Source organism: Gallus gallus, chromosome 1 (genome assembly GCF_016699485.2).
Source record: "Gallus gallus isolate bGalGal1 chromosome 1, bGalGal1.mat.broiler.GRCg7b, whole genome shotgun sequence".
In the NCBI taxonomy this organism is placed as follows: Eukaryota; Metazoa; Chordata; class Aves; order Galliformes; family Phasianidae; genus Gallus; species Gallus gallus.
This window is the reverse complement of record NC_052532.1, coordinates 176,837,212-176,850,235: the sequence shown is the minus strand read 5'-3', so window position 1 is coordinate 176,850,235 and position 13,024 is coordinate 176,837,212. Positions and strand designations below refer to the sequence as shown.

The 13,024-nt window shown below is 42.0% G+C and overlaps 1 protein-coding gene across 3 annotated transcripts in view; it reads right to left on the bottom strand.

Annotated features, from left to right (window-relative positions):
* ATP8A2 (ATPase phospholipid transporting 8A2) overlaps window positions 1-13,024 on the bottom strand; it is a 315,266-nt gene that overhangs the window by 21,146 nt on the left and 281,096 nt on the right. For all 3 annotated transcript variants that reach the window (XM_025146849.3, XM_004938791.5, XM_025146850.2), the window contains one exon: window positions 8,106-8,210. In XM_025146849.3, the coding sequence (XP_025002617.2) occupies window positions 8,106-8,210 (105 nt within the window). The remainder of the gene's footprint in view (window positions 1-8,105; window positions 8,211-13,024) is intronic.

The following is a 13,024-nucleotide window of genomic DNA, read 5'->3' as shown; positions in this document are numbered from 1 at the left end:
TCGTGCCATGGGCTGACATCCCCAAGTGTTGTTACTGCAGCAGCTCTCCTCTAGCTGCTTCCCAAGTTCATTTCTCTTCCACTGGAGAAACACCATTGTTACAGCTTGTGATCTGGCCTGGAAGCTCTCCCATTACACCTCAGAAGTTTGCATGCAGGATACTCAGCACAGAAGCCAGCCAGTTGCAGGCCCCATGCACAGGGATCCATCCACATTGCCACATCCCCTTGTGCCCGTGCAGAACGACCCTGCAGCAGCAGACAGAGGCCAAGGCACATTATGGGTTTCAGCTGGCGCTGTGGGTGACACCAGGGCAGTATGCTGAGTTCTGAGACCAAATTCTTCACTACAAGTCCCCAAAATTCCTTCAAGATGGCCTGAAATCTGTATGGTTAAAAGCAGGGCAAAGCTTCTCCTTTGGGTGACAAGCAAGAATTACTTACATTTTCTTTTGTCATTACTGATGTCTTAATGCACAAAAGCCCTTCTTTGACTTGAGAAATCACTCGGACAGTGGTTTCTGGCCTTAGTTTTTGAGGCTGTCATTCCTAAATTTTTCTAAGAGAACTACTTGGCACAGAAATGGGTATTACCAAACACATTTAAAAGCACCACTAACAGTACACACTATAAACATCATATGGCTCTCTGAAAATCAACAAGTCTAATACATGAGATCTCCCCACCTAGAGTGCCTTCCATTTGTAAGCACTGCAAACATCACATGTGTTTATGCACATCATAACATGGGGGGCATCACTGTCAACTGTCCCAAAGCCAAATAACTTAAAGTTGAAGCTGCTCAATTTTGCCTTCACTCTTTCAAAAATATGGAAATTGACTCAGTTTAAGCCTCCAGGAAGCAGAAAAGGTTCAGCATGACTTGCTGCTTTTCAGCTACCTCCCTCAGTATCAGGGCTGCTTTCTTCTTGTTCTTAAGTGCCTCACTTTGCAATTACTGTAGTGGGTGCTCGGTCATATCCTCTACAGATAAGGTGACAATACGGTTGCAACTATAGCATTCTTTTCCTAGTAACTCATTTTGTCAGAAGCAGTCGACGTGGTGGCATTGAAGTTTTCCATGCTTGGTGTCTACAGAAAGTTGTGGTGTTTTTTAAACAAGCAAACAAAAAAAAATCCCCAACAGAAGGTTACAATAAAGTATACATCCACATTTTGAATAAACCTAAAATTACTCCTGTTCAAAAACTCTAAACTCTCATTACTTTCTACCTTTCTTTTTTTTTTTAATAAGAACAGCTCAGGGCAACAAGGAAGGCTGATGAGTTTTCAAAGTGCCTGGATACAACTCAGAGCAAAGCAGGGACCTTTGGTTGAGTTGCAAAAAAAACAAATTGCTTTTCTTCAAGCTTTTATGTATTTTGTAACTGTCCACTAAGGACTTAGTATCTAGTACAGTTTCTTGCGTTCTTGTTGGGAAGGCACACTGTCTTGCTCCTCCTCGTAGCTGGGACAGGCAGGAGGAGCTGGGCGAGACTGCTGAAGCCATTACACTGGAATAGTTGTTACGGAGCAGTTCTCCTGCTGTGCAGCCTGGAGGGAAGATTTCTTCTTCCATCCCCTGTGGAGATCCCCGGTGCCCAACCCAGTAACTACGGATTAGGCATCAGAGAGATTGGCCCCTTAATCAGTTTTAACCCTCGTCTTGTTATGTTCCTTTTTTTCTAATCTCCCCTTTCAATTTACAGCTTCGTTTTGGCCTTTGTACTGATACTGTACCTCCATCAACTCTGACTTTGCTAGCAGATGTGATCACAGATCTAAATCCTTCTCCAGGTCACCAGGTTTTAACTTTACTTGTGGCACTGCATCTCCCTCAAAGTTCCGTGATAGGCACAATCAGGGTGTGAAATAATTAATTGCACCGCAGAAGGGTCACATCAGCTCCAACTGGCGTGTGTGGGCAGCTGGGCATGCGGGTTGCCTGTGCTGGCAGGAACACGGCAGCTCCCCTTCATCCCTCCACCAGCTTCTGACATCTCTCCTTCTCCTGCTCCTTCCCTCCTCTGCCTCACTGCATCCACACTGCCCAGTTCAAAAGAGAGCCAATCCTGGTAATCTGGAAGTGCCTCACACGTAGGAGTTAGAAATGCCGGAAATTAACAGCACGTATCAACATGAGGAAATGATGTGGCGATTCTTTTCTGACATGGGACAGGAGAGAGAGACGAAGGGACGAACATAAAATAAAATTAAGCATTTTCCACCTACCATACGTGCACGTTTACCATATGGAATCAAAGAATTTAACAGAAACAGCACTGATATCATTTTATGTGCATTTTGCTAGTAAAAGGAGTCTAATATCTTTTTACTAGTAAAGCTGCAAGGAAAAAATCGTAAATATGCCAGTCACTTTGTTGTGTATGCTGGTGGGGAAATCTCGCCTTTCCTTCCCAGAAATGGTCTGAAGAACATCTGGAAAAATTGATAAAAAGCCTCGGACCTCAAAACCAAAATACAGCTCTCCTCTCTTTAACCTCATTTTACGCTCGACTGATGGGCTCAGATCGTGGTCCTGAGTACCCTGAGTCATTGCACCCAAGTCAAGGCACTCATGGAACCAGAATTTGGCTCCAAACACCCACTGCTGTTTAACCAGTTGAAAACACAGGACTGTGTTTGTTTTAAATAAGATTTGTTGTACCTGCTGTTGGGAAGGGGCCTTACTGGCACAGCCTCTCTATTCAAGTGGCTGTAATTTGGAGTGCATCAATAAAGAGACAAAGTGCTTTGACATACAATGAGCCCAAGCCTTGCTCCTCGTGACATTAATGAAAATGCTCGTCTCTTCCCCAGGAATGAGGAGATCAGATGCTCGAGCTCATTCAGGGTTTGTTATAAGTGGAAAATTAAGTCTGTTTTAGCATTCCTGCTCCTGCCCTGCTTGGCGGGAGGCTCGCTGCCCTCAGGACGTGCACAGCCACAGGCCCTGTCAGGCTTCCCACCTCTCGGTCTCCTCCACAGGGAGGCAAGGAGCCCTCCCATGAGCACCTGTGTCGCCTGACTGCCCACCTCCTCACACAGCTATGGAAACAAGCTAGGCCTCTGTGCTCACCCACCCCATAAAACCCAGGCTGAAGTCACTAGACAGCTTGCTCTTGAGGTGAAAATCAGTCGTGCATGTTTCACTAAAGCAACAGGCGGCTTTGGTGAAAAGCACTGGAGTGAAAGAGAATTTCCACCACAGAGACTCCTTGTTGAAGACAGACAGCAAGAGACTGGGGAGCACAGCAGTTTGCCGTGCATGGAAAACCAGTGCTTGTTCTACAAAATGGAGATGAAAGGAAGAGGCAGCCAACTTTCATCAGCATGCATCTGGAAGCAGACAGAGCTAAAATGCACACCAAAAAGTGCTGTGTAAACCATGAAGCTGGGTCTCCTTCTTCAGCAGTCGCTTCATTTTCTCTTTGCTAAATGAAAGACATTGCCTTCCAGTTTTCCAAATAATTTGAAGGGATTCTTCCCAATATTTCAGTGGTGCAGGCTCTTTTGCACAACACAGCCCAAGCCCTTCAGCTCCAAGTAAAGCATTCAACAGTGAAAGCTGCATCACTCTTCAGTATCAAATACTGTTCTCATCCCAGCCACTAAACAATTACAAAACAGAACAGAAAAACAACCAAAAAGCCACCTTCAAAGGGAGCTTCAGGTAGGGGGACTCTGTAACAGAAAATCTTCTGTCACAAGGAGCGTGCTGCACAGCTCTCCTTGTTGGCCATCGGAGCGCTGAAATGATGTGGGTTTCCAAAATAAAGTTTGCTTTGGTCACTAATCAGGCTTTACTCCACCTGAACTCCTGCTGACTTCAATGAGAGGTTAGATGGAGTGAAAAGTGAACAAAGACTTAAAGACCTGGCCCTTTACGAGGCAAGGTTTTCTTGCAAACTTACCTCAAGATACAAAAAAAAAATCGCTGCAGCTGAATTCAATGACACTTTTGAATACAAATCTATAGAAAAACCTTTTTCTTTGTGTAAATCTCACATGTTAACATGATTAGCTCTGCTGGGCAGGTGTCTCCACATGTCCCTGTTTACTTTGGCGCACGAACTGCCCCTCTCACCTCTCCGAATCCACGTAAATTTAGTGTTAAATCCTGTCCTTTGTTACACAAGAGTGCCAGGGAGCCCTTTCTCCTCCTGCACCCAGGCTTGCTCACCTCGCAGCCAGGCTGGATGCCAGCCCAGTGCCACTGGGTGTCAGGCTGGGGAGTACCAGATCAGGCACTCATCTTCCACAAGCAGGAATGTGAACACAGCATGGAGTCCCTTGCTAACTCCTCGCCGCACGCTCCTACCTCTGCTTCTCAAGCTACTTCTGGTCATCAGTTTTCAAGCATTTTCACAGATTCACAGAATGGCTTAGGTCAGAGAGGATCTTCCAGTTCCACCCCCCTGCCATGGGCAAAGCTGCCAACCACCAGATCAGGTTGCCCAGGGCCCCATCCAACATCGCGTCAAACACCTCCAGGGATGTGGCATTTTCCCCTGATTAAATCCCCTAACTCTTGGAATCATCTGATTTTGTAATCATTCCAGCTTCCATTAAAAATAAAAGTTTTAGATGTCCAGATGGGATATAGACAAAAAATGAGGACAAAACCCTTTATGGCTCACAACAATATACTGAGTATCACCTTCAAGCGTCATATTAGTGCTTTTTCTAAGGTATTTGGGACCAGGCTGTAGCACTCTGTATGCCAGTGCTCTTTGCTGCACACACCAGCCATCAACAACCAGCCCTCACCTACCATTTCTTTTCTCACTTATCATTGGTAAAGTCAAAATATGTGCCCGTTTTCCTTTATTTATTTATTTATTTATTTTAGCTCAATAAAAACAAATTCAATTTCAGAAACTGCTCAAAGAAGCTGAGATTTAGAAAATCTAACCGACACTAGAAGTCACTTTTTATTAACCTGGAAAAATGTCTCCAGTAAGAACAGTTGCCAGGGTGAAGATCCCAAGCAGGATGTGCTTATTTAGGTATCAAGAACCACATGAGATCTCCCAGTGCTCCTACCCAAACTGCAGTGAAGACCCAGGTGCTACCCTGCTCATGCCTTACAGAAATTCAAGTGAGCTGCTGCAAACTGCTGGCACCCTGTTGTGTAGGTTTAGATGGTCTCACTGCCTTCTGGGGTTTGTGAATTGCTTTTTGTTTAGCAGAATAATCCTAAAGATCCTCATCTTGCACTTCATTTTTCCCCCATAGTGTAGGCAACGATAAAAGCAATTATCTCCCTAAATCCCCCTTATCTGTAATTGGGTGTGATTTTTATATATCTTTTTTGTTTGTGAAAAAACACTGAACAAAAATAGCGTCTACTACGTGAGACAGGAAACCAGACCCGATGACAGCAAGCTTATCTTTCACAGCTGCCTGAACAAACCAACACCTAATGGCTGTGTTTTCAGGAACACTTCCAACCAAGAGCTGACACCGGTGGTCAGAGGTGACTGGTAGACCTGTGCAGTTCTAACACAGCTCTCCATTTTGTGTTAGAAATGAAGAGACTCTGGTTACGTTCCCTTTCTGCACAGTGTCACATTGCCAATAATATCCTAAGAGCAATTGGGCTGTTGTCAGCAGGGGAGAGCAGTGCACGCATCTCCTCATTTCCATTGGCTTCAAGGACACTTGAGAGAAAAAAAAGAATATGAACCAGAGAGGCTGTAACTGCAGCAAGGTCCCTCTGCCTCTTTCCTACCCTCACCCTTCCCTTTGGACAAGCTCATGATTTCAAGCAGGTGTGAAAGAGCCAGGAGACAAACAAAAGAGATAAAAGGCAGAACAACTCTGAAGAGCACTCTGGAGGCCACATCACAAGCACAGCACACCAGCTCCTAGCAGGCAGAGGCACTCTACCATTATCTAGTTCACAGATGGACCACCCAGAAAATCTGGGAGCAATTAGGAAGGAGAACAAACAAATGCATGGAAAGAAGTGGGGGAGGGAGAAGGGGAGAGAAGGCCAGGAGGGATTCCTTACATCATCTCCATGCAAGCGTTTCGAGAATGAAGTGAAGCTATACAGAGGAGGAGGAATGCAGATGAGAGAGTTTGCAGTGAGAATGCAATAAAATAAAAGGCTACGAAAACACAGAGCATATGAGTGAATTACAACATGGTCTTTAAATTTACAGCAAGTCAGGACTGTCTGTAAACAGAGAAGAAACCCATCAAGTTCTAGGAGACACATACACATGCATATAAACAGATTAAACGCTAACAACCTTTCTCTCTATTAATACCATGTCAACCTGCCTTGCAACCTACAGATTCTGTCTGCAAAAAGTGGATTCACTTTCCTCCATGGCTGTCAATAGCTGGCACTTAACGCTGGCAGGAAAACACAAACATCTCACTGACACAAATGCAGCTTTGTCCCAGACACTGATAGGAACCACAGCAGCAGCCGTGGGGCTCCTACTATCAGAACAGCATGTCTGGGAGCAGCCAGTCCTCGGCACAACTGGATCCCACTTGCTTGGCATCTAATTGGTCTATGAGCAGTAATTCACAACCCAAAGTCACACCTTTCACGTGTTTTGGCTGGGAGGTTAACCTGATTTTAGTACCAAGCACTTTGGCTCCAACTGACTTTAAGGTGACCACTTGGCCAACTACAAACAATACCTATTTTTAATTAGATGCTTGACTTCAGGCACTTTTGTTGGTTTTAATCATGGCATAAAACACTGTAGACCAGCGCTGCAAAGTTTGCTTTTTCTTTTTAAACAATTCGATGTGCAGTTTGTGACTTTTGCAAGCGAGCACAATTTATGTGCAGTGTTTTGTAGAACCCAAAAGTCACGGCAGAAAAATGGCTCAATAAAAACTGAGCATACCAAGCATTTTGAAGTGATTTTAATCAACAACACTATGTTTACTTTGTCTTGGCCTCTGAGAAGCAAACTCTGCTCACTAAGGCCATCTTACAAACACACTGTAGTTCACAAAGCATTTTTTTTAAAGCTTTTCGGTTTACTATAATCTTGGTAAACTCACTCCCTGATAATTTCCCCTAAAAATAGTGCTTATTAACTCACAAGTTCAGTTGAAAAATCTACTACCCACTCATCTTAGCAGCAGCTACAATATGGCAATTAGTTTACCTTAGAATACACATCAAAGGCTCAAAGGATGACCCTGCCCCATAAGAACAAAATCTTTTAAAAGCTCCATTCCACTCAGTTTGCTAGTTTATAAGGTTTGCTAAAATCCAGTTTAATGATCACGCCGTTTCTTAGCAAGTCATGTGGTGCCATATTGTTTAGGGAACAGAAGAGTTAGTTCTAAAACCTTTTTGAACTCAGGGAGCTTTTCCGACTAGCTGATGCAGAACCACATTCTGCGATGGCAAATGAAACTGTTGGATGCAAAAGCCTCACTGTGATTTTCTTTAGCTTCTTTCAGAAGAGACAAATGTTCCCACACAACACATACCAACACATACCCTCCCCTTACAATGAAGGATTCAAAAATAGCAATATGTTCAAGTCCATATGGTGTGGATACAAGGGAGAGGTGCGACAAGAAACTGAGAACCCTGAACACAGGGGCCTGCAAAACTGCTGTGGAAAACAGCAAAAACATTAAAAAAAAAACCCAACACCTTGAGGTGAGAATGAATGAAGCTGTAGGTAAACACTGGGTTAGCCAGTTATCCCTTTGGCTACAGTCTAACTCTCCTTATATCCTGAGTCACAGACAGTCTCCTCCTTGGACAAGCTTATCAGGCTGACTTTTTTTGATGGCAAAGAAAATATATGCAACAAAGTCCTTTCAAAACATTCTGGCTCAACAGGCAGGTAATAGCACTACTTGTTACCAGGAGAATGAGCTGTAGTTTGCAAATACAGCCTCACTAGCAATAACACAGGAGAAACAAAACCATGTGGGCTGATTTTGGTGGGGGCAACAAGAATAAATGGAAAGGAACAACAGCAACAAATTAATAATATAGGAAAAAAGACTTCTTACCTGACTGCAATTGGATTTGAACAATGAGAAACAGAAAGAGGAGAGGACAAGAACAGTAATCTTTCTTTTTAAATATCAGCATAGAATTGTCCCACCTCTTTCCATTACTGTCACGAAGCATGGCTTTTCCCAGCTCTCTTGTCTTCATCTCCAACTCTTGAACTTGTTCCAGCAAAGATTTATGGTAGGTATGCTTGGCCCTGTACCACAATAACAGGGAAGACACAAGGAAAGCCGTATGAACGTTGTGTTGTTAAAAAAAGCCCAATTTTACTTCTTATATGAGAAGCCAGGGCAACTCCTTTACATGATTTGGGAAACAAGGCAGTGAATGCACATGAACAGTCAGCCCAGATTCACAATACCTGGGAAATATTACATAAGAAATAAGAAATTTGGCAGAGCTTGTTTGCTTCAACACAACACTCAAGACGTAACCAACTAGCACAGCTATTGGACTGTGGAGACCTGACATTACTGCTGTGGACCAGAGCTCTCAGACAAAAGAAAAGAAATTCATTGAATATTCATGGCAGGAAAACATGATTCCACTCAGTCTTTTGAGCTATGCATCACAGAGCTCTGAAAACCTGAGGAGAGTCTCAGATAATAATTGCCATTCAAACCTCTTTATTTTCATTTATCAGTCTCATATGACTTGGGAAAGCACTTCTTTCTCTGTGCTTTCAAAATGACAGTAACAAGGCTGGCTCTGTCCTATTTTCTCAGCTTGGGGATTCAATGAGCCATGCATACACCATACATGGTAACCAGAATTTGGGAAGTAGTTCCCCCCTGTAAATACTAAGGCTCTTTTTCAGTTCCACCTACCACTCTAGTACTACTAAAAATTAAACTGGCATAAGGAGCACCCAGTCCCCTCTCCTGACATTTACAAAGTAATAATACAAAATGTGGGGATCTTTCTGCAGTGGACAGTTTTGATCAGCTTCCTCTTTTGTGTCACTTAGAGGAGGACAATTGTCCCATGAGACAATACTGATTTGCATGCGAATGCATGATAAGCCTGAAAAAAGATAGAGACAAGTAGGGTAATACACCACTTGCTTCACTTCATGGCATTAAGATTATATTCTTCCATTCTAGAGGTGGCAAAAATTTCTTTTCAAGTTTTATAAAAATCCCACACACAGTTTCGATCATCCTTAGCCAACAATACAAAACACGTCTTCCTCCTTCTAGCAGAAAAGTAACCGGTGTATATGTAATTAAATTATAATGAAGATGCATTTATTTTTAAAAAGCATGATTCTTATCCCTCCTTCCACGGGGAATAAGAAACGAAAACCACAAAACCTTTGCTGAGTCTACTGTAGATGTGAGTGGCTTGATACTAAGCTATATCCAAGTACTCTGGTCTTCGTGGTGCTGAATTAGGCCCCAGATGTCTCAGAATGAGAAACTAAAATGAAAACTTTTCAGAACATATCTGAATTTAAGAGCAAAGCAAAGTGACAGGAAAATATAAAACACAGTAAAATCTGGAGGTATCAAGGACATACTTAGGAGAGTACCTGATTCAAAGCACCAAGGGAGTATGATATGCAAGGGAACACCACACATTGTGACAGGAGAATACAGAATAGCAAGCTTATTTTAAAATTCAGCATTTCAAAAACGTGAGATAACCTACAGCTGCACAGATATTAATTACATTCAAGTTACTATAACTTGATAGGCTAATGGTTAAACTCTTTAAGGATGGGAAACTAGTGATTTTCTTAGATGAGAAAGCTTTGAGTTATTAATTCTTATAATCTCTACAGTTGACATAACTACCACAGTCTATAATTGAAGTAAATACATTAACATGTTGACCTTCAACTCATCTTTTACCTACTAATGTAAACTTACACGCTGAGCATGTTTGGAACTTACAAAACCCCTTTAAAACCTTCTCTCCCCACAGACGAGAACACAGAAATCTGCCAGTTATTCAGTCTCTCTCCCCCACGGTTTCATGCCACACAGCATAGGAGATGAGGGATGTTCTTTTCCCTTGGAGTGAACAGCGAATTCAAAATGGCAACTGAGCAACAAAGTCCAATTACCAGAGGACAGCAAAAGCAGGTATTGCACAACATGGAAAAAATATGGTTGCTCCAAAGTCAGGTGTTCTGAAGTATTTTAGAAGGAAAATGAAATAACAGAATACATGTGTTCTGCCATGGCTGAGTATCCGTGAAGCAACAGTAACCCCCCAGGTAATTGTTATGCACTGAGTCACTTCTTCACTTGGAGAAAGAACATTCATGGAAGAATGAGTAATGAAGTACTTATAAAAGGGCCTGAGCTGACCTATCCACACGTTTCTCCAAGAACAAATACTAAAATATGGTATTAGGATTGCCTCAGAGTCTGGGCTTGCTCCCATCAAAGCCAATTGCAAATATTCCACAGACTGCTGGCAACAGGACCGGATACTTCATGATTTTTTCACAATAGCACATTGTTAACTTTTGATATATAAAAACACAGGTAGAAGCCTTAGCTTTTACCTTGTACTTTACAAGTGGCCCTAGATGCATGATCAGCCCTCAATAAATTATGAGCTCTTGTATTTGCTGTTCCTATTCATCTGCAATTGTTGAGTTATATAAAGGCAAACTCAACTTCCCTCACATATAGGGATATTAAGATCAGGGACCATAAGAACAGCTGACGAGTCATCAACTCAGTTGGCTCTTCCCCTTCCACATCAGGGAAGTGCATACCTCCACATCACAGCCCTGGGAGGATATTTAGGGGTTGTGGAGGCCAGGACTTGCCAGGGAGGAGCATGGTTGCATTCACAAGTTTTTCTCAAGCACAATGACACCTCTACTGTGGCTCTTTGTTATCAACACCGTATTAGGTGTCCCATGCTCCAGAGACTGCAAGTGCACACAAGGATAAGAAGAGCTCTTCTACCTTCTCTTATTTACCCTGCAAGGGCTGGCAAGCCCAGTGTGCTTCTTCCTGTAGTCCTCCCCCTCATAAAAAAAAAAGCACATCAGGACTTTGGTAAGGATTGGAAGGCTCAAGAAACATCTCGCTATAACACTAAGTGTTGAGACACCAACTTTAAAAATAAATTCTTGCCCTCTTCCCTAATTTTGCTAGAATAAATTCTACATTTTATGATTCTCACATTTTGTGAGTCTGACATTTCAAGACTTCCTAGAAATAGTGACATGCATTCAAGCGACATTTGCCAACTGTAAGGAAGGACTCACCTTATAAAACTCTGTTCTTTTCAATGGTAGCACAACTGGGACTTTTATAAGGCAAAACCTTAATCCAAGCAAAGCCACTGAACTCAAGGTAGTGGACCAAAGTTAACAATGTGGTATTGCAGCCAAGTATTAATAATAACCTTCCTTCTTTTTCTAAAGCTAGAAGTATTCCACTTTTCTTGATTCACTTTATATACATATATATACACACACACAAGAATATTTAAATAAAAAGCCTGGAGCTGCAGAGAATATGGGAGATAAGAGGTGTGTTGACAACTGTGGCATGTATGACAAAGGGAACAAGTAAAACTAGCTCATACTCACCAGCATTAAACATTTTGACACTGGATGCAGCATGAGTTTAGTAATAAATATTTGCATGGCTCTCAAATACACTGGGTTATCCCTTTTAGCATTCTACCAGACAAAAACTCTGTATCATATTTGTTTTTCTGACGGTATTTTGTACTGAAATTCTGCATGGATCTTTCAGGTCAAACGGATGTTCTTTCCACGGGCATACACTTCATGTCCAAAAGGAACAGAAACGGACAAATTCCATGACCATGAGAAGTCATAGCTGCTGGAATTTTATGGCCCAATCCAAATTCTGCTGAATTATGGACAGCAATGTGCTGTAACCGCTGCTGTGGAAATGTGCTGTCTGATTTCCAGAGGCCTTGGGCTCAAGTTTTGAATGGCAAGCCTCTTGGAAAGGAAACAGACCTTTACTCCTTCCATATGGCAGTGCTGATAGCTGTGTCATTTCATTTATCCTAGTTAAAATGTTAATGGCGTTAATTTTTCAGTGATGGGTTAAAAAGAGAAGTCCTGCTTAGAGAACAGATTTTTTGCTTAAGGTTGATAGGAGCCTCCTGTTTAAAATCTGCTGGGAAAATATCCAGCATATCAATCACACACGTTTGTCTTGAGAGCTTCACAATCTCTGTACATTCCTGCTCTGAACCAATGAAAGGATTATGTTGCCGAGATTCTCTAAGAAATATTAAAGAACAGGCTGAGTCAGTACCAGTTTTCCATGAGTAATAGCTGAGGATGAGCTTGCTTCAGCCTGGACTATTTTACAATTCTTTAGCCATTTTTGCCAAGAACTGATAAGAATAGAAGACAACTTCAGGACACGGACCTATCAGGAGAACTTGAAAAACTGAAGTGCAGTCTTGGACATCTAAATATATATTTGATTGCTGGTGATGCAAACAGTTCAGCTCCTATTTGGCCTGAATCACAGGAGTACTTCCATTGCCTTCTGAGCATGTAATTTTAAATAATGCCTGACACAGGAGTAGGATCTGTTACGCTAAATGAGTTCTACGATTTTTTCAGAGTATTAAAAACCAGCTCATTGACACAGCTAGCTTAAGTATCCAAATTCAGCCTCAATTTGGCCTCAGCTTTGGAGTTCTTAAATTATTTTCAATTGGAGAAGTTTAATGAATGTAACGAAAAACCCTCTAGTGTGCAAGACCATTAAATCATAGTTCAACCTTAACATAAATTTTACATTATGATACTTAGGTTTAATTTTAGCTGCGTAGCTCATGAAAATTAAGCTGATGAAGAAAATGGGAAAGCATACAATAAGTATCTACTGATTGGTAGATTTGCCAAGCAGAATTAGTTTAATTTAACTGTGCCATCAGCCTCAAGGGAAGAAAAAAATCAGATTTTCAGACGCGTGCATATTACCTGACTTACCCTGTATGCTGGAACTTGAAATGTGCCCATGTTTGGCAAACATTTTGGGTTTTTTT